At 43.5% G+C, this 24,896-nt stretch overlaps 1 protein-coding gene across 5 annotated transcripts in view; it reads left to right on the top strand.

The window, feature by feature from the left end:
• Window positions 1-24,896, top strand: part of LOC139536528 (rho guanine nucleotide exchange factor 3-like) — a 103,481-nt gene that overhangs the window by 62,187 nt on the left and 16,398 nt on the right. For 2 of the 5 annotated variants that reach the window (XM_071337098.1, XM_071337100.1), the window contains 2 exons: window positions 21,087-21,194; window positions 24,518-24,694. In XM_071337098.1, coding sequence (XP_071193199.1) covers window positions 21,087-21,194; window positions 24,518-24,694 — 285 coding nt within the window. The other 3 variants (XM_071337103.1, XM_071337099.1, XM_071337102.1) reach the window with 3 other exon arrangements.

Below are 24,896 nucleotides of genomic sequence, written 5' to 3'. Positions count from 1 at the left end.
TACCACACTACTGCATAGCATCCTACTGCCTATGCCCGAGTGATGGACTGTGCCATCCCCGTGGCCTCCGCAATAGATTACACGGAACCCAAACCGGCTGCGCGCGTGCGCCATCGTGCGCTATCGTGCATTTATTTTGTCCCCCTACACCAAACGCGATCACGACACGCAGGTTAAAAAATCAAAACAAACTCTGAACCAATTACATTAATTTGGGGACAGGTCGAAAAGCATTAAACATGTATGGCAATTTAGCTAGTTAGCTTGCACTTGCAAGCTAATTTGTCCTGTTTAGCTAGCTTGCTATATCTAGCTAATTTGTCCTGGGATATAAACATTGTGTCACGACTTCCACCGAAGTTGTTCACTCTCCTTGTTCGGGCGGTGTTCGGTGGTCGACGTCACCGGCTTTCTAGCCGCCACCGATCCATGATTCATTTTTCCTTTTGTTTTGTCTGTTTACACACCTGGTTCCCATCTCTTAATTATGTTCCTTATTTAACCCTCTGGTTTCCCTTTCTGTTTTGTGCGTGATTGTCTTTCGTGTATTCCGGTGTGTTGTATTTTGAGTCCTGTTTTGTCATTGTTTGGAACGGGATTTTGTTACGTTTTGGATTGAGTAAATCAGTGATTGTTACTCTTACCTGTGTCCTGCGCCTGACTCCTTCACTATCTTTTAGATAGACTCTGACACATTGAGTTGTTATTTTACCTGAAATGCACAAGGACCTCTACTCCGACAATTAATCCACACATAAAACGGCCAACCGAATCGTTTCTAGTCATCTCTCCTCCTTCCAGGCTTTTTCATCTTTGAACTTATATGGCGATCGCATCTAAACTTTCATAGTATTACCACGACAACCGGCAACAAAGTTCGTCTTTCAATCACCCACGTGGGTATAACCAATGAGTAGATGGGAGAGGCAGAACTTTCAGCGCGATCTGCGTCAGAAATAGAAAGGAGTTCTATTTTAGCCCTTGGCATCGCAGACGCTCGTTGGCGCGCGCGAGCAGTGTAGGTGCAATATTTGAATAACATGGATTTCAAAATTTATTTTGCGACGCTCACACACGCGACGTGTCCGGTCTGGTCAGCATGTTAGTCCGCTGAGACAGGCGCGGCTCAGACAGGTGTCTTGTACCAATGAAAAATATAATACATTCGCACTGCTCGACTAAAGACATCTCGGTCGACCAACAGCCTATCGACCAAACAATCGACCAGTTGATTAAATGTGGTCAGTTCTAGATTTGATGTTGAGAGCCAAGGACTCAGTCGTACCTTCCACATCCACAGTAGCCTTTAGCAAATAGTCTATAACTGTGTATGTAGGTTTTCACTTTGAGGGCCAAGGACTGGTTTCACCTTCACAATAGTCTATAATAGCCCAAAGTTAATAATAGCCCCCCCCCCCCTGCCTGTGTTGCATAACATACCCAGCAAACATGACCCCATTTGCCCCATGTGGGTATTCGGTGGCAAAGTGGGCACGATGGGCTTGGTGTGGGCTTGTTGTGGGCTAGCTGTGGGCTAGCCCGTGTTGGGCTGATGTGGGCTAGCCCACAACAAGCCCACACCAAGCCCATCATGGACTATCCCAGGGTTTCCCAAAGTCGGTCCCCCCTCCCCCAGCTGATTCAAATAACCAAATCAGCTTTGGTTATTTCAATCAGCTGTGTAGTGCTAGGGTAAAAACAAAAACGTGCATCCCAGACTTTGGGAAACACGGGGCTAGCCGCCACCAAGCCCAGCTACAGGCAGGGGCTCATTTGAATAATTGGAGGTGTGATTTGCACACAGTTCTATTTGTGCAACCATTACTAAGCGTGTTGTTCCAGTTTAAGGGTTCTGTTGTGTGATGCCCACATTTTTTTTTTGTATTGTACACAGCCAATGATGAAGTCTTTAAAAAAGATACAGTAAGTGCATGTGACATGCTGTATGAGAAGCTTAACATTTTATCTTCAGAAAAATATATGTATGATAGTGTCACGTTCTGACCTTAGTTCCTTTTTTATGTCTCTATTTTGGTTTGGTCAGGGCGTGAGTTGGGGTGGGCATTCTATGTTTTGTTCTATGTTTTGAATTTCTGTGTTTGGCCTGGTATGGTTCCCAATCAGAGGCAGCTGTCAATCGTTGTCTCTGATTTGAGAACCATACTTAGGTAGCCTGTTCCCACCTGTGTTTGTGGGTAGTTGTTTCCTGTGTTGTGTTTTGTCACCTGATAGGACTGTTTCGTTTTTTCGTGTTTTCTCCTTTGTTATTTTTGTGTTCAGTTTAATAAATTTAACATGGACACGTACCACGCTGCATTTTGGTCCGATCCTTCATACTCCTCGTCAGAAGAAGAAGAAAATCGTTACAGATAGTATATGTATGATAGTGCTTTCTGATACACTGGAAAAGTTATCCTTTTCGTGCAACAACACTTTCCCATCTATTTCCTATGTTTCACCAGAAAATGAATGTACGTGTGAAGACACACTTGCTAGAAAGGTGCAAGTATTCCAGAGAAATGTACTGCAATTGGCATAATACCTTTTACGGGGCTTTACGTGTACTATGTTTGATGCTGAAAGCTAGCCTTTTCCATATTTTTTTGTAATTAAAAGCTCTCCCCACCGGAGTCAGCACGGAGGGACTGGAGGCCATAGACGCATCCTGGAAGTGGTATGCGGTGTTGGATCAGGTGCTAGTGGGCTGCCACTTCATCGCCCCATCGGTCATCATCTCCTCATCCTCCCAAGGTGCAGCTATGGGCTCCCTTCCTTCCCAGAATGGCCCAAATGTGGGCTGGAGCGGGAGAAGGAGGTGACTGCCAAGGAGGCATGACCATTTTAGAGGCCATGATTAAGAAGTAGTTTTATGTATTTTGTATGTACAGTATTGTATTTCTTTTTTTAAACCCAAAGTGAATTTCAGCTTTTTTTGCTCTACTAAACTAAATAAACCATCAGTGGTATAATAATTGGCGTTTTCTATAGCGCTTTTCATAATGTCAAGCGCATCAAAAGTATAAAAAACGAATAAGCAATACATGATCAAAAGTAGCCTAGCTATAGTTGGCTAGGTCAACCCCTAGAGGCCAAGTCTGAGTGCATGGATCCTCTAAAGATGGAGAGGGACAGTTCATGGCTTGATCAGAGGAAGGTGGTCAGGGAGATGGTTGATGAAGATGGAATCTGGTAACGATCTTGTAGAGGGCTACTCTGGGAACCAGCCTGATTCGTGTAGCCACTGGACTTCTCCTTCACAGTGTATGGCACCTACTTGGCTGATGCCTCAGCAGCTGTGGGTGCCAGAAAGCTCACGACACACAGTTCAGAGTAGTAGCCAGTCTTACTCATTACGAGCCCTCTTCCTCAGCACTGCATTCCCCTACTGCATCTCCCATTACTCTCAAGCTTCAGGTGACTCTTCAGTTGATATACACGTAGGCCTACGGTACACTCAAGTTTACTCCAAATACGTCATTCCAAATGCTAGCTATAGCCCAAAACAACAACACTCCGGCGAATGGAAATGTCAGTAAGTGGGGCTACAGACATTCCTTTCCAGTCCATGTGAAGCCGTTACTGATGGTGTGTTCAAGACATTGAGGTATAAAAGAACAAGACAGCTGGGAATATGGGGGGAAAAACGTGCTTTGACATTGACGGCCAGCCAACTCGGAATTACAACAGACTCTGCATCTTCCTAGAGCTCCGATTTCACCGACCTGAAGATCACCGACGTCACGATTTTTCCCTGTCTCAGCTCATTTTGCTTTTGAGTTCCCAGTTGTCTTGAATGAACCAAAAGTAATACGTTTCGGCTGTGGCATACTGCGTACAGTATTTGCTAAATAGTGCGTAGTACGATTAGTAAACAGTATGCAGTTTAAGTAAGTAGTATGCAAGTGTAACGTAGACGCTGGGAGGCGAGAAGCAGGTGGTAAGTTTAATATAACAAACAACATGCAACGAAACAATGTAGGAGTAACGTCTAGACTTGAACAACATAAACAATACCGCCTGGGGAAAGAACCCAAGGGAGTGCCAGATAAAGGGGAGGTAATGAGTGAGGTAATGGAGTCCAGGTGTGCCAAATGATAAAGCGCAGGTGCGCGTAATGATGAATGCCAGGTGCGCGTAATGATGGTTCCCAGGACCGGTGGTTAGTAAACTGGTGACGTCGAACGCCGGAGGGGAGGAGCGGGAGTAGAAAGCAAGCCAGATTTCATACACTGCCATTGTATCACGTTCCCTAAGTACCTTTATGGCTTGAAAATTATGCAATTCATGCATTCAATTAAAAGTGTCATAAATAAATGATAAATAAAATAATTCCTAAATAGCAAAGGCGCATCGGCCCAATGTTGGGCAGCCTATATGGGGTTAATATTTTAGCCTGCATTGGGCCCACATCGTGCCAATGTGGGCATGTTTGCTGGGAAAAGACGGACTTATTTCTGGCAAAGTGAGGGCTGCCTTTACCAGAGGGCTGCCTATACTGGGCCACACTGGGCAAATGCCTTGGGGGCCAACGTGCAGCCAATATTTTAGCCTTGATTGGGCCCACATCGTGCCAATGTGAAGATGTTTTCTGGGTAACAGCTAACAGCCAGTGTGTTGCTCAGTGTGTTGTTCTTTACTAGATGCTTATTGGAGTAACGGCTTCTAATCTCTACCTCTGTCCTGATGTATGGCTTTGAGCGCAAGAGGTGAGCGATGTGGACAGGAAAGACGTGTATATATATATATATATATATGTGTGTGTGTGTGTGTGTGTGTGTGTGTGTGTGTGTGTGTGTGTGTGTGTGTGTGTGAACTGAGGACAGGCAGTGTGTGTGTGTGTGGACTGCCTTGTGTTTATAGCCCACATATTACTACTTATCTATTTTGAAACTGACAATACATCAGGTAGAATGTGAAATCAAACAAAGTACATCAGGACATTGTGAAGCTAAACATTCTGTTACAATACATGCTGGTTGAACAATGAGTGACTATGATTAGCAATTGTTCAGTAATGGGGAAAACACACAAATGTGTTTGTGTTGAGTTTGGGTTTCTCTTTGGTTACTAAATAGGTTATTTGTTCCAGAGCTTAAGAAACTCACTGATCTAAACTAAAGGCTTTGGTTGAATTCATTTGTGCATACCGTAGCAAAACATTTGGAACTGAAAATGAAAACAAGCATTTCTTATTGGACAGGTCTCTCCCTGTTTGCCTGTTTTCTTCCATTTGGTGCCTAATGAACATGACCCTGTTGTGATAAAGAAAGGAAGGTCCTAACTGAGAGCCCTCCCCTATAACATTGATCTACTGTGCGAAAACAAATACCATGCCCTAGATTAGGAATGGGCAACTCCAGTCCTCGGGGGCCTGATTGGTGTCACACTTTTGCCCCAGCCCCAGCTAACACACCTCCAAAAATCAACTAATCATGATCTTCAGTTTAAAATGCAAAATCGTTTAGCTGTGTTTGCTAGGGATGGGGAAAAAGGGTAACACCACTCCGGTTCCGAGGACTGGAGTTGCCCATCCCTGCCCTAGATGTACTAGAAAAGCCAATATGGACATGGCTACAACGATGAAGGGCTTTTGACATGATGAGACGGTGAAAAGACCCTGATGCAGAGTAACACACACACATTTTTTATTTTATTTTTATTTCACCTTTATTTAACCAGGTAGGCAGTATTCACTGAAACATAAGCATAATGACAATAAATTCTGAAAGGCACTTGCCCATCGAGCAAGTCAGGAGTATTTTATCGTTACCCAAAGATTGTGATCACTTGCCCGAACATTTCAATTAACTGTTTACACGCAGAAGTGCAATATACTGCATTGCCTGCCTTTCACCTACATATACAGTAGGGGAGGAATCAGAAAGATCAGTACTGGAATTCCTTGTATTTTGGTTGCGACCAGAAAAAATTCTCAGAGTAAGCTCAACTTGCCCAACTGCCGCAAATGATCTGTATTTCACTTAAACAATGGGGATGAACCAGAAATATAATTTGTAGGCTAGGAATTCTTTGCAGTTTGGTTGTTTTCATATACTGCCCAACTGCTCAGTTCACCTGCCCCAGGCAATAGGACAACCCTTAATGTCAATCGCTGGAACTGATAATGACAACCGTGATGAGAGGGTGTCAGCGAGGAGGGTGGGGTGGGGGTTTAATTGTATTGCATTGTAGTCATGTGCCAGATGAATAGTAAAATAGCAGGCTGTTAGACATGGACAGAGAGAACAGAGAGAACGCCCAGTCAGTCAGTCCTGTCATTTGCACTACGGTAAATCGACATACTGGATGTAACAGACTATAATTTGATTGTCGGGACACAGAGCTGCTCTCCTGGTGTGAGCCTTGTTTGTAGAACACCAAGCCTGCCTACACACACAAACACACGGACACATCTTTGTTTCAGACACACACACACACACACACACACACACACACACACACACACACACACACACACACACACACACACACACACACACACACGTTGCCTCTAATTAAATTAATGGACAATGAAGAATTAAGCATCTGTTATATGGTTCAATGAGTCTTTCTTTCAACCCCAACAACACCCACGCAATGCCATCTAAAACACATACACACACGCAAAAACACACACTCCTCTCAACACCACGGGACTCTGTGAGTCCCTAGCTAATTAGCACAGTCTCTCATCTCCACTCATCAGAGCATCAGACCAATGTAATATGCAGGAAGTTCAGTCGACTGCTTCGCTCTGCACTTCATCAGGCTCACAGCATTACTCAACCCTGCCAGACAAGCTTGACTGAGCTGACTCCCTCAGTGTTCAGAACTCAGACCATAGAAATAGAATATTGGGTTGGATAGGTCAGAAATGACATCTATCTGACTCACATCCAGGTTTCCAATACTTTCTATTTTTAAAAAATTATAAAAATATAGAAGCATGAATCTGTCTTGTGTTCCCTCATTCAATGTTGTTTGAAAGTCACTTTCAGATTAATACAGGTGCCAGAGGGCAGGTTTTTGTACAGGCATGGGGTGTGAAGAGTTATCATGATCTACTCAGACTGACATGGATCTGCAGAGCTGCCATTTGATCTCTCTGGTGGGTGGAAGGTTATCATAAAGGTCATGTATTAATAGTGTGCCTTCAGAACACCATCGGATCCGATTTTCCTTTCTCACTGATAACAAACTGACACAGGTTTCAGTCAGGTCCAGAAAGCCGGTCTGACTGACTGACTGCTCTAGTATGTTGTTGAATAAGGGAAAAAAACATCACACTCTTAAAATAGTCTTGGAATATCTAATAGATCTTTGTTAACCCTGATGAAGGCTGGAAAAGGGTACAAAAGGCTGTTGGATAACATACTGTAATCATCACACATCCTTCCTGCTATTCAGACTTCTTTTTTTAATCACACATCATTTGCCCACTTTGGGGGGAAATCTGGTTAGCAGACTTGCATAAAGAAATATATGTAAGTATATTTAAAATAAATACTGCTTGCTTATAACCATTATGTAAAATGTATGTTTTAAAAAATATATATATAACAGCTGAGGTCAGATGTCTATCAGCGGTGGGCCTTTAGGGTGCTTGAGAAGAGTATAAACAATATATCAAAGTCTCTGAGATTTCACATATATTTGCCAACAACCATAAAAATACGTTTTTTATTTGATTAGCTGTATTAACATAACTTGATTTGTGTATTGATTGTCCATATTGACACAACTTTAAAGTTCACACTGACCAGCTAGTCAAGTCAAGTCCTATTGAAATGTGATATGGAGAGCTGGATGGATACTATTCTGCCTTTACACAGAGTCGTTGACCCGTGTAGCAGTCCTGACATCTGACCGACACACAAACAGACACAGACACCTCCCCGTCCCCCCCGGCCCTGTGAGAAACACATTGTTTATTTTGCAGTCTACTCATCATCATCATCATCAGCTTCCTCTTCTCTTCTCCTCTCATCTCAACTCTTTCTCCACCTGAAAACAGGATGTAATCGCAGGCTGAATCTAGCACGTCACCTCAGCACGTAATTTCTGTCACAAACTCCTGTCACGAACTCAGATACCTCCTGCGCCTCGACCGGTTGTTTCGGCCTGTTGTTTTCCGAAATTGTATTTATTTTTTATTCTGTTCATAAGAGTTTGTGTCAACACCTGCTACCAGATAGCTAGCTAGGTTGCAATGGAGCCCGCTTTGCCTGGAATAGCTAACAAACATTTCCAGTGCTGTAGAAGCTATGTTTGTTACGCTCTCGTCCGGGACAATATTGACCATCTTGATTTCCCTTGTGGCTATTGTTTGCTTGCGGAGGATTTCAGGAATGAGGTGGCTATCTGTAGCAAGCAAATTTCTATTCTGCACGCACTTCTGGAACGTTCTTGTTCTCCACTCCTGTACCTATGAACTAGAGTTGCAGTGCGCTCGGAAAGATTTCAGACCCTTTGACTTTTTCCGCATTTTGTTACGCTACAGCCTTATTCTAAAATGTATTGTTTTTCCCCCCTCATCAATCTACACACAATACCCCATAATGACAAAGCAAAAACAGTTTTTTATACATTTTAGCAAATATATCTTAAAGACACAGTGCAGTCAAAAACAGGATTTTCCAGTTTTTTTCCCAAATCTACACTCAGTGGCCAATGTATTGCTCCTACAGGCAGTGAGTCACGTGGCCGTGGCTTGCAAGCAGGCAGACAGGCGCCAATGCATTCAGTTACTGTTCGATTGAATGTTAGAATGGGCAAAACGAGTGACCTAACCGACTTTGAGCATGGAATGAGCGTCGGTTCCAGTATCAGAAACGGCCGGCCTCCTGGGCTTTTCACACACAACAGTGTCTAGGGTTTACCGGGAATGGTGCGACAAATGAAAAACATCTAGTCAGCGGCAGTCCTGTGGGTGAAAACCGCTCGTTGATGAGAGGTCGAAGGAGAATGGCAAGAATCGTTCAAGTTAACGGGCTGGCCACAAACAGACAAATAACAGCGCAGTACAACAGTGGTGTGCAAAACGGCATCTCAGAACGCACAACTCATCGATCCTTGTCACGGATGGACTATTGCAGCAGACGACCACACCGGGTTCGTCTCCTATCAGCTAAAAACAAGAAGAAGCAGCTCCAGTGGGCACGCGATCACCAACACTGGAAAAACATCGCCTGATCCGACGAATCCCGGTTACTGTTGCGTCATGCTGATGGCAGAGTCAGGATTTGTGGTGAGTCCATGGCCCCATCTGGCCTGGTGTCAACGGTACATGCTCTACCAACTGAGCTACACAGGACCATAATGCTCTTTTAGTGTAAGAGCTGTTTGAAAAGACCGCCTGGTGACATCACCAGGCTGTAAATTAGTTAAAGACCAATAAACCTCTGCCATTAACAGCTTATTTTTTTCCCCATTACACCCTTCCCACTCAGACCACTCCCAGACAGTCCTAGCTTAGTTCTTGCTTGAGAAATTGCTCATTGCTAAGAAGTTATTTTTGTTTCTTTTTTACCCTTTTTTTAAATTGAAAACAATCACACTAAGGTACTTAATTGTTACCCAGAAATGGTTTGATACTGTGATAAAAACGGCTGCATTGGACCACACTTGAGGTTGGAGAATGGATAAGCAAGAAATGACAGAAAAAGTGACTCAAAAAGGGATTGACATGAATACCCTGTAGTTGTTCTGAATATTAAGAAACTGCAAGTTCCCAGCAGATGTAGTTCTACTACTGCATGGTGATGCAAAGAAAAATGCCAATCCTCGGGTGGAAAATAAAGTTATATTATATTCTACTCATGTAGTGTGCTTCAACACCATGCCCACAGTGATGCCAATGACTGCCAGAGGGCTGGTCCACTGTAGGAGTACACTAATTAGAACAGGTCCCCATGTTGATCTTTTATTAGATGGAGCACCATCACAACAAGTTCAACTGGGTCACTGGGCACTGGCACAATATGACACATGAATAGTATAGTTCTAATTCTTGGTAGTTGTACCTATTCTTTCCTCTTGAGCTCCTTTTGAGTAATCATATCACCTACTGTATATCATGTTTGTATTTGTGTCATCTCACTGTACCTCCGTTTTATCTATTGACCTATTTATTAGACTGATTGCTGAACAAACAGGAAGCTGTAGTATGGCTGACAAAAACAGGTTGGACCGAGACATAATCCAGGGGTCAGTGAGTTATCCTATAAAGTCCCCAGCCAGCCAGCCAGGTCAGGATAGAACGACTATTTTCTTTTGTCTGATTTTGGGTACCCTGAGGAAGGCACAGTTAAAAAGCTTCTTAAGAAAAAAATAAGATAGTTCGTAATTGTAATACCTCAACAATATCTTAAGATTTAATGATTTTCTTACGAACTTCTCAAATATCTTCTTAGAAATCTTCTTAAGATGTTTGTTACTAGGGAACCATTTTAGCATCTACAGTTGAAGTCGGAAGTTTACATACACTTAGGTTGGAGTCATTAAAACTACTCCACAAATGTATTGTTAACAAACTATAGTTTTGGCAAATTGGTTAGGACATCTACTTTGTGCATGACACAAGTAATTTTTCCAACAATTGTTCCAACATTTGTTTAAGTATTACACTTATAATTCACTGTATCACAATTCCAGTGGGTCAGAAGGTTACATACAGTAAGTTGACTGTGCCTTTAAACAGCTTGGAAATTTCCAGAAAATTATGTCTTGGCTTTAGAAGCTTCTGATAGGCTAATTGAAATCATTTGAGTCAATTGGAGGTGTACCTGTGGATGTTTTTCAAGGCCTACCTTCAAACTCGCTGCCTCTTCACTTGACATCATGGGAAAATCAAAAAAAATCAGCCAAGACCTCAGAAAAAAAATTGTAGACCTCCACAAGTCTGGTTCATCCTTGGGAGCAATTTCCAAATGCCTGAAGGTACCACGTTCATCTGTACAAACAATAGTACGCAAGTATAAACACCATGGGACCACGCAGCCGTCATACCGCTCAGGAAGGAGATGAGTTCTGTCTCCTAGAGATGAACGTACTTTGGTGCGAAAAGTGCAAATCAATCCCAGAACAACAGCAAAGGACCTTGTGAAGATGCTGGAGGAAACAGGTACAAAAGTATCTATATCCACCGTAAAATGAGTCCTATATAGACATAACCTGAAAGGCCGCTCAGCAATGAAGAAGCCACTGCTCCAAAACCGCCATAAAAAAGCCAGACTATGGTTTGCAACTGAGCATGGGGACAAAGATCGTACTTTTTGGAGAAATGTCCTCTGGTCTGATGAAACAAAAATAGAACTGTTTGGCCATAATGACCATCGTTATGTTTGGAGGAAAAAGGGGGAGGCTTGCAAGCTGAAGAATATCATCTCAACCGTGAAGCATGGGGGTGGCAGCATCATGTTGTGGGGGTGCTTTGCTGCAGGAGGGACAGGTGCACTGCACAAATTAGATGGCATCATGAGGATGGAAAATTCTGTAGATATATTGAAGCAACATCTCAAGGCATCAGTCAGGAAGTTAAAGCTTGGTCGCAAATGGGTCTTCCAAATGGACAATGACCCCAAGCATACTTCCAAAGTTGTGGCAAAATGGCTTATAAGAGTGTCCATCACAAAGCCATGACCTCAATCCTATAGAAAATTTGTGGGCAGAACTGAAAAAGTGTGTGCGAGCAAGGAGGCCTACAAACTTGAATCAGTTACACCATTACTGTCAGGAGGAATGAGCCAGAATTCACCCAACTTATTGTGGGAAGCTTGTTTAAGGCTACCTGAAACATTTCGCCCAAGTTAAACAATTTAAAGGCAATGCTACCAAATACTTATGGAGTGTATGTAAACTTCTGACCCACTGGGAATGTGATGAAAGAAATAAAAGCTGAAATAAATCATTCTCTCTACTATTATTCTGACATTTCACATTCTTAAAATAAAGTGGTGATCCTAACTGACCTAAGACAGGGAATCTTTACTCTTTGTATGTAAACTTAGGACTTCAACTGTATCTAGCTAGCAATGGCAATCATGTTAGCAAATGTCTTACTAAGATTACTGTTCTAAAATATGTTCTTGTGTTTAAAATAATCAATACGGAAACTTTCAGATGAAGTTTGTGAGTGAATAAACATGTTAAATGACACTTCACTGAGTGACAATATGAAAGCCAGTGTTTGTTTACAGGCAGGCAGTAGCTTTAGGGGTGAGGACTGCCTGGGGCCTGGGCTCGTCCACACATGCACTCTTACACACACACACATGCAGGCACACATGCACAGACAAACATACGCACACACACACACTTCCCTGGTCTGTTAAGAAAACACAAAGCCAGGAACTTCTCAGCCCTCCAGAACAAAGACTTAAAACTGGGATCAATTTCTTGTTGGCTGAAACAGGAGCTGCAGATGTGATGTGCAAGGCACCCCACCTCTGCTCACTGAACCGGAAGTTGCTGCTGTTCATGGCGAGCTACTAGGGGGTTGAATTAATGTTGTTTTCTCTGCTTTTATTTCTATAATAATTACTGGACCAAATCATAAAAGGAAAACATGCAAGGCAAGGAACCCCATGTGGAGGTGTCAGATTTAGGTTTATGTCTCAAGACTTTGAGACAAGTATTTGACTCTGATGTGTGCCACAGAAAGTATTTGACTCTAGTGACAAAATTAAGGAAATTAGAAGGGGGGATTTTGGCAAGGCCATTTTCTTGCCTGCCAAAATCCCCCCTCCCCTCCCCTCCCTCTATCTTGGGACTGCAAGCCCTGGCACACTTCATAATCTTTTTGGTAGCTCATGTTGACCAGTAACGTGTGCCACAGAAAGTATTTGACCCACAAAATTAAGATAATTGGAATGGGGGGGGGGTTCGTCAAGGCCATTTTCTTGCCTGCCAAAATGCCCCCTCCCCCTTCTAATTTCCTTAATTGTGTTACTAGAGTCAAATACTTCGTGGCACACATCAGAGTCAAATGCTTTCTATAGAACAAACTTCTTGTCAGGATAGGCAACCGAAATGAATAATTAATGTATGTGTGTTATATTAAACATAGAGGGAGTAAAATGTAGGCATGCAATACACATTTCAGAACAACTACTAGTCGAATAAGACATGGGAGAGATGCCGATTTTTGGCAAAGAGATTTATTGCTAGACTAATACACTTGAATCAAATAGCCAAACCGAAAACTGCAGACATTATGACTGCCACCCACGCGATCAAAACGCCATTAAAAATACAATGAAACGCAGCCTAGCGTGATCATAGACAGCTGCCTTGAAGGACAAATAAAAAATGCTTTCTGCTACTAAGATCAGTGAAATGTTGGCTGAACTGACAACGGAGTGCAAAGCAGAAATCTCAACTAGCAAGCAAGTCGCAGCAATGAAGAATTGAGTGTGAGCGCGTTCACGCGAAGGGGGATTCTGGCAAAGGGAGAGATTTTCTGCACAATACCTGTTACTTGCAAAGAGAGAGGGTGGAGCTCTTCGTTCCGCTTCTGATCCTTATTCTATCTGTTCGCTTAACAGGTATGGACCCAGAATTTAATCGAGCGTCTGACCAATTACGCTAGACTTTAGTTCTGGGTTAACCGATATTACTCTTAATAGGATAACTGGAGGATATGTTTCAAATGGCGCAAATAGAAAAACGGATGCACCTGCAGTGCTTTAAAAGTATAAATGCACATAGGCCTAACGCATGGCTGGGCACATTCTGCAGCTCAGTTTAGCTCTATTCAGATCGGATGTGGGTAAGGAGATATTTCTCTCCAATGCGCGACGCCCTCACCCGCTCTCTGATCCTGAGTGCAATTTACACACTGAGCGCATATAGTAGGAGGATTTCGCTCCTGGCAGTCGCAGTTTCCACAACAGCGGAGTAGGCGCACGCAACTCGCCTGGGATGAGTTGGCAGGAAGAGCGGTTTGATTTTACACTATTTGAATTTGACTTCTCGTAACCTTCGCGAGCACCGTAACTGCTGGAAGAAGTGCATGTGACTACCCTGCTGCGTTTATAACCTCCGTGGACGGGGAAGGTGACAGAAGCATGGTGGCAAAGGATTATCCCTATTACCTCGTCGTGAAGAGGATGAACTGCGCACTGGAGGTGCAGACAGTCAGCAGAAACATCCACCCGGCTAAAGAAGTGGAGGTAGGGAGTTTAATTTGCGATATAATTATTATCGATTGCATTCAATTGTTGCAGTTTGTACACGGTGAAAATGTACCTTCGCGCATGCATGTACTTGCACACTAAGTGGAGGCAGACAGTTTATAGGACATGCACTGCCCTACTACTTTGTTGCGCGTTTGTTGTGGATATTTAATCAAACTGTTGAAAAATGTGGAGTCCTAAGGAATACATTTAATCTTTTTATGAAATGTTGACTAAACAATATAGTGAATTACCACGATAGAGTACATTTAATGCCACGCTGCACTGGTTTGGATGATTTCACAATTTTTCAAGTAAAATAAATAAATACATAAAGTAAATATCATGATATAGGAGTAAATTACATGAATCGCATATTTAGTGTTATTATTGCTTTTGAAGTATGGAGTATTTTTTTTATACATACAGTACCAGTCAAAGTTTGGACACACCTACTCATTCAAGTGTTTGTTTATTTTTTACTATTTTCTACATTGTAGAGTAATAGAAGACATCAATCAACACTATGAAATAACACATGGAATAATGTAGTAACCAAAAAAAGTGTTAAACAAATCAAAATATTTTTGATTCTTCAAATAGCCACCCTTTGCCTTGATAACAGCTTTGCACACTCTTGGCATTCTCTCAAACAGCTTCACCTGTAAGGCTTTTCCAACAGTCTTGAAGGAGTTCCCACTTATGCTGAGCACTTGTTGGCTGCTTTTCCTCTCTGCGGTCCAACTCATCCCAAACCATTGCAATTGGGTTGAGGTCGGATGATTGTGGAGGCCAGGTCATCTGATGCAGCACTCCCTTGGTAAAATATTGAAATTTCCTTGGTGAAATAGACCATACACAGCCTGGAGGTGTTGGGTCATTGTCCTGTTGAAGAACAAATGATAGTCCCACTAAGCGCAAACCAGATGGGATGGCGTATCGCTGCAGAATGCTGTGGTAGCCATGCTGGTTAAGTGTGCCTTGAATTCTAAATAAATAACAGACAGTGTCACCAGCAAAGCACCATCACACCTCCTCCATGCTTCACGGTGGGAACCACATATGTGGCGATAATCCGTTCACCTACTCTGCATCTCACAAAGACACGCCGGGTTGGAACAAAAAAATCTCAAATTTGGACTCATCAGACCTAAGGACAGATTTCCACCGGTCTAATGTCCATTGCTCATGTTTCTTGGCCCGAGCAAGTCTCTTCTTATTGGTGTCCTTTAGTAGTGGTTTCTTTGCAGCAATTCAACCATGAAGGCCTGATTTCATGCAGTCTCCTATGAACAGTTGATGTTGATGTGTCTGTTACTTGAACTCTGAAGTGTTTATTTGGGCTGCAATTTCTGAGGCTGGTAACTAATGAACTTATCCTCTGCAGGAGAGGTAACTCTGGGTCTCCCTTTCCTGTGGTGGTCCTCATGAGAGCCAGTTTCATTATAGCGCTTGATGGTTTTTGCGACTGCACTTGAAGAAACTTTCAAAGTTCTTGGAATTTTCCGGTTTGACTGACCTTCATGTCTTAAAGTAATGATGGACTGTCTCTCTTTGCTTATTTGAGCTGTTCTTGTCATAATATGGACTTGGTCTTTTACCAAATAGGGCTATCCTCTGTATACCACCCCTACCTTGTCACAACACAACTGATTGTCTCAAACGCATTAAGAAGGAAAGAAATGAACTTTTAACAAGGCACACCTGTTAATTGAAATGCATTCCAGGTGACTACCTCATGAAGCTGGTTGAGAGAATGCAGAGAGTGTGCAAAGCTATCATTAAGGCAAAGGGTGGCTACTTTGAAAAATCTCAAAGAAAATATATTTTGTTTAACACTTTTTTTGGGTTACTACATAATTTAATGTGTTATTTCAGAGTGTTGATGTCGTCGCTATTATTCTGCAATGTAAAAATAAAGAAAAACCCTTGAATGTGTAGCTGTGTCCAAACTGGTGCTGTATCTCTAGAGCCTCGTTTATCTACACAGCGGGAACAAAAGTATGTGGACACCTGCTCGTCGAACATCTCATTCCAAAATCATGGGCATTAATATGGAGTTGGTCCCCCCCTTTAATGCTATAAACAGCCTCCACTCTTCTGGGAAGGCTTTCCGCTAGATGTTGGAACATTGCTGTGGGGACTTCCAAGCTTCCATTCAGCCACGAGCATTAGTGAGGTCGAGCACTGATGTTGGGCAATTAGGCCTGGCTTGCAGTCAGTGTTCCAGTTCATTCCAAATGTGTTCCATGGGGTTGAAGTCAGGGCTCTGTGCAGGCCAGTCAGGTTCTTCCACACTGATCTCGACCAACCATTTCTGTATGGACCTCGCTTTTTGCATGAGGGCATTGTCATGCTGAAACAGGAAAGGGCCTTCCCCCAACTGTTGCCACAAAGTTGGAAGCACAGAATCGTTCTAGGATTTAATTGTATGCTGTAGCGTTAAGATTTCCCTTCACTGGAACTAAGGGACCTAACCCGAACCATTAAAAAAAAGCCCTAGACCATTATTCCTCCTCCACCAAACTTGACAGTTGGCACTATGCATTGGGGCAGGTAGTGTTCTCCTGGCATCCACCAAACCCAAATTCGTCCATCGTACTGCCAGATGGTGAAGCGTTTCTCATCACTCCAGAGAACGAATTTCCACTGCTCCAGAGTCCAATGCAAGCGAGGTTTACACCACTCCAGCCGACACTTGGCATTGCGCATGGTGATCTTAGGCTTGTGTGCGGCTGCTTGTCCATGGAAACCCATTTCATGAAGCTCCTGATTAACAGTTCTTGTGCTGCCGTTGGAACTCGCTGAGTGTTGTAACCGAGGACAGATGATTTTTACGTGCGACCCACTTCAGCACTCTGCGGTCCCGTTCTGTGAGCTTGTGTGGCCTACCACTTAGCGGCTGAGCCGTTGTTGCTCCTAGACGTTTTCACTTCACCACAACGGCACTTACAGTTGACTGGAGCAGGGCAGACATTTGAATAAAGGACTCGTTGGAAAGGTGGCATCATACTGCATGACTGTGCTATGTTGAAAGTCACTGAGCTCTTCAGTAAGGCCTTTGTACTACCAATGTTTGTCTATGGAGGTTGCATGGCTGTGCTCAAATATATACACCTGTCAGCAATGGGTGTGGCTGAAATAGCCGAATCCACTAATTTGAAGGGGTGTTCACATACTTTGTGTGTAATATATAGTGTATCTAATCTACAGTTGTGGCCAAAAGTTTTGAGAATGACACAAATATTAATTTTCAGAGTCTGCTGCATCAGTTTGTATGATGGCAATTTGCATATACTCCAGAATGTTATGGAGAGTGATCAGATGAATTGCAATTAATTGCAAAGTCCCTCTTTGCCATGCAAATGAACTGAATCCCCCAAAAACATTTCTACTGCATTTCAGCCCTGCCACAAAAGGACCAGCTGACATCATGTCAGTGATTCTCTCGTTAACACAGGTGTGAGTGTTGACGAGGACAAGGCTGGAGGTCACTCTGTCATGCTGATTGAGTTCGAATAACAGACTGGAAGCTTCAAAAGGAGGGTGGTGCTTGGAATCATTGTTCTTCCTCTGTCAAACGTGGTTACCTGCAAGGAAACACGTGCCATCATCATTGCTTTGCACAAAAAGGGCTTCACAGGCAAGAATATTGCTGCCAGTAAGATTGCACCTAAATCAACCATTTATCGGATCATCAAGAACTTCAAGGAGCGCGGTTCAATTGTTGTGAAGAAGGCTTCAGGGTGCCCAAGAAAGTCCAGCCAGCGCCAGTACCGTCTCCTAAAGTTGATTCAGCTGCGGGATCGGGGCACCACCAGTACAAAGCTTGCTCAAGAATGGCAGCAGGCAGCTGTGAGTGTATCTGCACGCACAGTGAGGCGAAGACTTTTGGAGGATGGCCTGGTGTCAAGAAGGGCAGCAAAGAAGCCACTTCTCTCCAGGGAAAACATCAGGGACAGACTGATATTCTGCAAAAGGTACAGGGATTGGACTGCTGAGGACTGGGGTAAAGTCATTTTCTCTGATGAATCCCCTTTCCGATTGTTTGGGGCATCCGGAAAAAAGCTTGTCCGGAGAAGACAAGGTGAGCGCTACCATCAGTCCTGTGTCATGCCAACAGTAAAGCATCCTGAGACCATTCATGTGTGGGGTTGCTTCTCAGCCAAGGGAGTGGGCTCACTCACAATTTTGCCTAAGAACACAGCCATGAATAAAGAATGGTACCAACACATCCTCCGAGAGCAACTTCTCCCAACCATCCAGGAACAGTTTGGTGACGAACAATGCACCTTGCCATAAGGCAAAAGTGATAACTAAGTGGCTCGGGGAACAAAACATCAATATTTTGGGTCCATGGCCAGGAAACTACCCAGACCTTAATCCCATTGAGAACTTGTGGTCAATCCTCCAAGAGGCAGGTGGACAAACAAAAACCCACAAATTCTGACAAACTCCAAGCATTGATTATGCAAGAATGGGCTGCCATCAGTCAGGATGTGGCCCAGAAGTTAATTGACAGCATGCCAGGGCGGATTGCAGAGGTCTTGAAAAAGAAGGGTCAACACTGCAAATATTGACTCTTTGCATCAACTTCATGTAATTGTCAATAAAAGCCTTTGACACTTATGAAATGCTTGTAATTATACTTCAGTATTCCATAGTAACATCTGACAAAAATATCTAAAGACACTGAAGCAGCAGACTTTGTGGAAATTAATATTTGTCATTTTCAAACCTTTTGGCCACGACTGTACTATCAGTCGATTTTATTTTATTTTTTTAAGGCCGCCTTCCGCACCTTTCTGATTCAGAGGGGTTGGGTTAAATGCGGACGACTCATTTCATTTACTGCATTCAGTTGTACAACTGACTAGGTATCCCCCTTTCCCTCATCTCTCTCTCCTGTAAAGATCAACGACTAAGTGACTGGCATTTCACTGAGATGGGATGCTGATGATATTGATTGCCACATGAACAGATTGCAGAGCCCGAGGTCCTATCGCTAATATCAGTTAGTCTGCAGATTATGGTGGTTGGATTGCATAAGAAGAATTTAAACAACATATTGAGTTCACAGTAATGAATCTCTGCTGACAAGTCATATTCCCTACATAGTGCAAATAGGGGACTTAGGCTGAATCCCAAATGGCACCCAAGTAAACAAGTAGTGTTTGATTTAACTGGGAATGGATCACGTTTGGAGTAGATGATAGATACTGTTCAAATTGACACCATTTGTAAAGTCTGAATTGTACTGCCACTCATTTCTCTCCAGTTGAGAGAATATAAGGGATATATTATATATATATATGGAAATACCAACATAAAGTGTCTTAATCGGGGTTTGGGCCACCACAAGCCCGAACAGCTTCAAAGCACCCCTGCATGGATTCTACAAGTGTGTGGAACTCTATTGCAGGGATGCGACTTCTTTCTTCCACCATCCTTTGGTGTTTTGTTGATGGTGGTGGAAAATGCTGTCTCAGGCATCGCTCCAGAATCTCCCATAAGTGTTCAACTGCGTTGCGATCTGGTGACTGACACAGCCATGGAATAGGGTTTACATCGTTTTTCATGCTCATCAAACCATTCAGTGACCACTCGTGCCCTGTGGATGGGGGGGCATTGTCGTCCTATAGGGCCATGGTAGCCAAAAGAATGGCCTGCCCAGTATTTTTATACATGTCCCTAAGCATGGTGGGATATTAATTGCTTAATTAACTCAGGAACCACACCTGTGGGGAAGCACCTGCTTTCAGTATACTTTGTATCCCTCATTTCCTCAAGTGTTTCCATTATTTTGGCAGTTACCTGTATCTTGTATGAGTCACAATGGCCCTGCTTTTTTCCTGCATAGCCAGACCTAGTGTGTGTGTGTGTAAACGTGTGAAGCAGGCATGTGTGAATTGTGATAAGGGGGTACCCAGTCTGAAAAGACTGTGTTCCCAGAATACTGATCAAATAGCTGCAGTGACGTCACAAGGAGAGAGCAGGAGATGGAGGATGGGAGAATAGAGTGATAATGCTGCTGCCAAGGGGGTTTTGCAGGTTGCAGATATTTTCCCGTCAGTCTGTTTGACCCCCCCCCCCCCGATGATTCCTACTGACTGCAGCGACTGGAGGTCGGATCTCATCTTCTAATGTTATCCTGACGGAGTGCTGCGGAAGGAACCAAAGGGCATTCTAAACCTCTTTTCCCTGCTGTAAGGTCAAATCGTCTGTCGTGATAAGAACAGGACACTGAAGCCAAGGCACAGCCTGAGAAACCTGCAGAGGTGACAACGAGGGAGGGAATGAAGAGGGGATGGGGGAATCATAGAAAAAGGGAAACATGCACGTCTCACTGGTTATGATGCTGGAGTTGCAGACAAGACATCATCCTTCATTTCTCGCTCACTTCCCGGCTACCTGTGTCTGTGTTCTGATTACAAGAAACCTTGTATGTTTGACTGACTCTGTATACTGTAACCTTGAGGGGCACCGAGGAGAGGAGAAGAGCTTACATGTTTTTGGATGTGTGTAGATGGGACAGGGGTAACCCCTGGTTGACGGTGCAACAGCTGGTCAGGAAGGCTGAGGCTCAGTGGTTGTGACGGGGGCAGGGATAGAGAGAGGACTAGGTGCGATGAGGATGAATATTATCCTCCTGGTCTCAGATCTGGTCAGTACTGCTGGTTCACCTAAACTGGCTCCAGTCTTGAAGCTTTGGTGTTGATGGGATCCAATGGAGATTGTGACACAGAAGGTATTAACTACTGTGACTCCACAAACCTGCATGTTTAATCTGCCCCACCACCTTTTTTCTATCTTCATCTTTCCTCAGTTTAAAAAAAAATCTGCTGTCTCCCCTCTGCCATTTAACACAGTCGGATACAAACATTAATCACAAAGTGTCTTTGGTCTCTCCAGGAGCCCTGTAACAAGCGGGTGAAGCCTCTTTCTCGGGTTACATCGCTGGCCAACCTCATACCTCCAGTCAAGGCTGCACCTCTGAAGCGGATCGGACAAACACTGCAGGTACAACACTACACCACCATTATAGTCTACTGAAATAACTATTCTGACAAATACGAGCACAGGACAAAACACTACAGATAAAGTGTTAAATATCATTGGTAACACTAACTTTTTTTTTTAGCCTGAAGGTCTGAGGCATTATGATGCGGTAATAATGCATTGTTAGACTTGTCACGAGTACAGTTCCTTCAGAAAGTATTCATACCCCTTGACTTTCCAGATTTTCTTTTGTTACAGCCTGAAATAAAAATGGAGTAAATTTTGATTTCTGGTCCCTGGCCTACACTTGATACCCTATAATGTCAGTTTTTTTTTTTTTTTTCAAAATGAATACAAAATGAAAAGCTGAAACGTCTTGAGTCTAAGTATTCAACCCTTTGTTAGGAGAGCGTAAATACGTTCAAGATTAAACGTTTGCTTAAAAAGTCAGTGCATTAGGGAAGTATTCAGACCCTTGACTTTTTCCACATTTTGAAATGGATTAGATTGATTAGGAATAAAAAACAATCTACACAGAATACCCCATAATTACAAAGCAAAAACAGGTTGACATTTTTGCAATAGTTTTTTATATTTAATACAATCACATTTACATAAGTATTCAGACCCTTTACTCAGTACCTTTTTTCTTTTTTTTTTTTTTTTTTTTTTTTAATTTTTATCCCCTTTTCTCCCCAATTTTTGTGGTATCCAATCGCTAGTAATTACTATCTTGTCTCATCGCTACAACTCCCGTACGGGCTCGGGAGAGACGAAGGTCGAAAGTCATGCGTCCTCCGAAGCACAACCCAACCTAGCCGCACTGCTTCTTAACACAGCGCGCCTCCAACCCGGAAGCCAGCCGCACCAATGTGTCGGAGGAAACACCGTGCACCCGCCCCCTCGGTTAGCGCGCACTGCGCCCGGCCCGCCACAGGAGTCGCTGGAGCGCGATGAGACAAGGATATCCCTACCGGCCAAACCCTCCCTAACCCGGACGACGCTAAGCCAATTGTGCGTCGCCCCACGGACCTCCCGGTCGCGGCCGGCTGCGACAGAGCCTGGGCGCGAACCCAGACTCTGGTGGCGCAGCATAGCACTGCGATGCAGTGCTCTAGACCACTGCGCCACCCGGGAGGCCTACTCAGTACTTTGTTGAAGGACCTTTGATAGCATTTACAGCCTTGAGGCTTGCGTATAACGCTACAAGTTTGGCACACCTGTATTTGGGGAGTTTCTCCCATTCTTCCCTGCAGAGCCTCTCAAGTTCTGTCAGGTTGGATGCCTGAGCGTTGCTGCACAGCTATTTTCAGGTCTTTCCAGAGATGTTCGATCGGGTTCAAGTCCGGGCTCTGGCTGGGCCACTCAAGGACATTCAGATACTTGTCCTGAAGCCACTCCTGCGTTGTCCTTGCTGTTTGCTTCCTGTTCGAAGGTGAACGTTCACCCCATTCTGAGGTCCTGAGTGCTCTAGAGCAGTTTTTCATCAAGGATCTCTCTGTGCTTTGCTCCGTTCATCTTTCCCTCGATCCTGACTAGTCTCCCAGTCCCTGCCTCTGAAAAACATCCCCACAGCATGATGCTGCCACCACCATGCTTCACCGTAGGGATGGTGCCTGGTTTCCTCCACACGTGACGCTTGGCATTCAGGCCAAATGGTTCAATCTTGGTTTCATCAGACCAGAGAGTCTTGTTTCTCATGGTCCGAGTCCTTTTTAGGTGCCTTTTTGCGAAGTCCAAGCGGGCTGTCATGTGCCTTTTACTGAGGAGTCCACTACCATAAATACCTGATTGGTGGAGTCCTTCTGGAAGGTTCTCCCATCTCCACAGTGGAACTCTGTCAGTGACCATCGGGTTCTTGGTCTCCTCCCTGACCAAGGCCCTTCTCCCCCGATTGCTCAGTTTGGCAAGGCGGCCAGCTCTAGTAAGTCTTGGTGGTTCCAAACTTCTTCCATTTAAGAATGATGAAGACTACGGTGTTCTTGGGGACCTTCAATACAAGACTAACCACTAAATGACAGTGAAAAGAAGGAAGCCTGTACTGAATACAAATATTCAAAAACATGCATCCTGTTTGCAATAAGGAGCTAAAGTAAAACTGCACATAATGTGGTAAAAAAATTAACTTTATGTCCTGAATACAAAGCGTTGTGTTTGGGGTAAACACAACGGAGTACCACTCTTCATATTTTCAAGCATAGTGATGGGTGCATCATGTTATGGCACTAGGGAGTATTTTAGGATAAAAAGAAATGGAATAGAGCTAAGCACAGGCAAAATCCTAGAGGAAAACCTGGTTGTCTGCTTTCCAACAGATACTGGGAGACAAATTCACCTTTGAGCAACACAATAAGCTGCAACACAATAAGCTAAAACGCAAGGCTAAATATACACTGGAGTTGCTTACCAAGACGACTTTGAATGTTCCTGAGTGGCCTAGTTACAATTTTGACTTAAATCGGCTTGACAATCTATGGCAATACTTAAATGGCTGTCTAGCAATGATCAACTTGACAGAGCTTGAATAATTTTTTGAAGAATGTGCAAATATTGTACAATCCAGGTGTGCAAAGCGAGAGACTTGAGACTTTTCCAGAAAAACTCTCAGCTGTAATCACTACCAAATGTGATTGTAACATGTATTGATGTGACTACTGCAAATTAGGTATTTAATTTGTACATTTGCAAAACGTTCTAAAAACACTTTGTTCACTTTGTAATTACGGGTATTTGTGGGTTGTGTAGATGGGTGAGAGAAAGAAATGAACTTAGGCTGTAACATAACAATGTGGAATAAGTCAAGGGCTATGAATACTTTCTGAAGGCACAGTATGTACCCCCTTAATGTCTTATCTCCTAATGACTAAGACAGCCATTTGAGTCAATGCAATTGAAATTACACCATGTATGTCTACAAAAAACATGAATAGCGTGATTGGCCGACCTAGAAGGCCCAGCCATAGCCAGCTTATCTGTTATGTTCTAAGTACAAATCAATCACTTTCCAGACCATCATCCACTAAGTAAGTCAGCCCTCATCTGACCTGTGTATGATGTCTTGTTGTGTTCTGGATTATTCTGACCTCACTATTGTTGCAGTGTTTGAATAGAATAGCATTACAGACAGGATAATCTAGACAATAGTACAGTAACATACAGATATCAGACATAAGGTAAGTGGCATATGAGAACAAATGTGTTGGTATGGTCTTTTTTATATCCTTCCTAGTTGATGTCCTATGAAGGACAATTTTTCTAATCTTTGTCTTTTCATACTCTTCTCTCAATCACTCGCACAGGACCACTCACCTTCCTGTGTGTCTCTCTCTCTCTCTATTCCGCAGCGTTCCATCAGCTTCCGCAGTGAGAGTCGGACAGAGTCGGTCATGCCTCCCAGACCATGGACGCGGCCGGCCCCGCCTGCCAACACCAAGCGGCGTGACAGCAAGCTGTGGAGCGAGACCTTTGACGTGCGGCTTGGACACCAGATGCTGTCGTCCAAGGAGATCAATCGCCAAGAGGTGAGGAAAGCTTTTCAACTGGGGTAGTACGGGAGGTTACTATGTCAGAGCACTGCTACTAACACTAGGGTAACCTTGTCTCCAGAGAGCCGGCTTATGGACGAGACTGTCAGGGTTACAAAGGGAGTACACAGTTACTATCAGAGGAATAGAAATACTGTCAGACTGTTGTATATGCACCTGTATAGTTTATTGCATAGTT

Source organism: Salvelinus alpinus, chromosome 12 (genome assembly GCF_045679555.1).
Source record: "Salvelinus alpinus chromosome 12, SLU_Salpinus.1, whole genome shotgun sequence".
Taxonomy (NCBI): domain Eukaryota; kingdom Metazoa; phylum Chordata; class Actinopteri; order Salmoniformes; family Salmonidae; genus Salvelinus; species Salvelinus alpinus.
The sequence above is the reverse complement of the archived record's forward strand: the minus strand, read 5'-3'. Positions and strand labels throughout refer to the sequence as shown.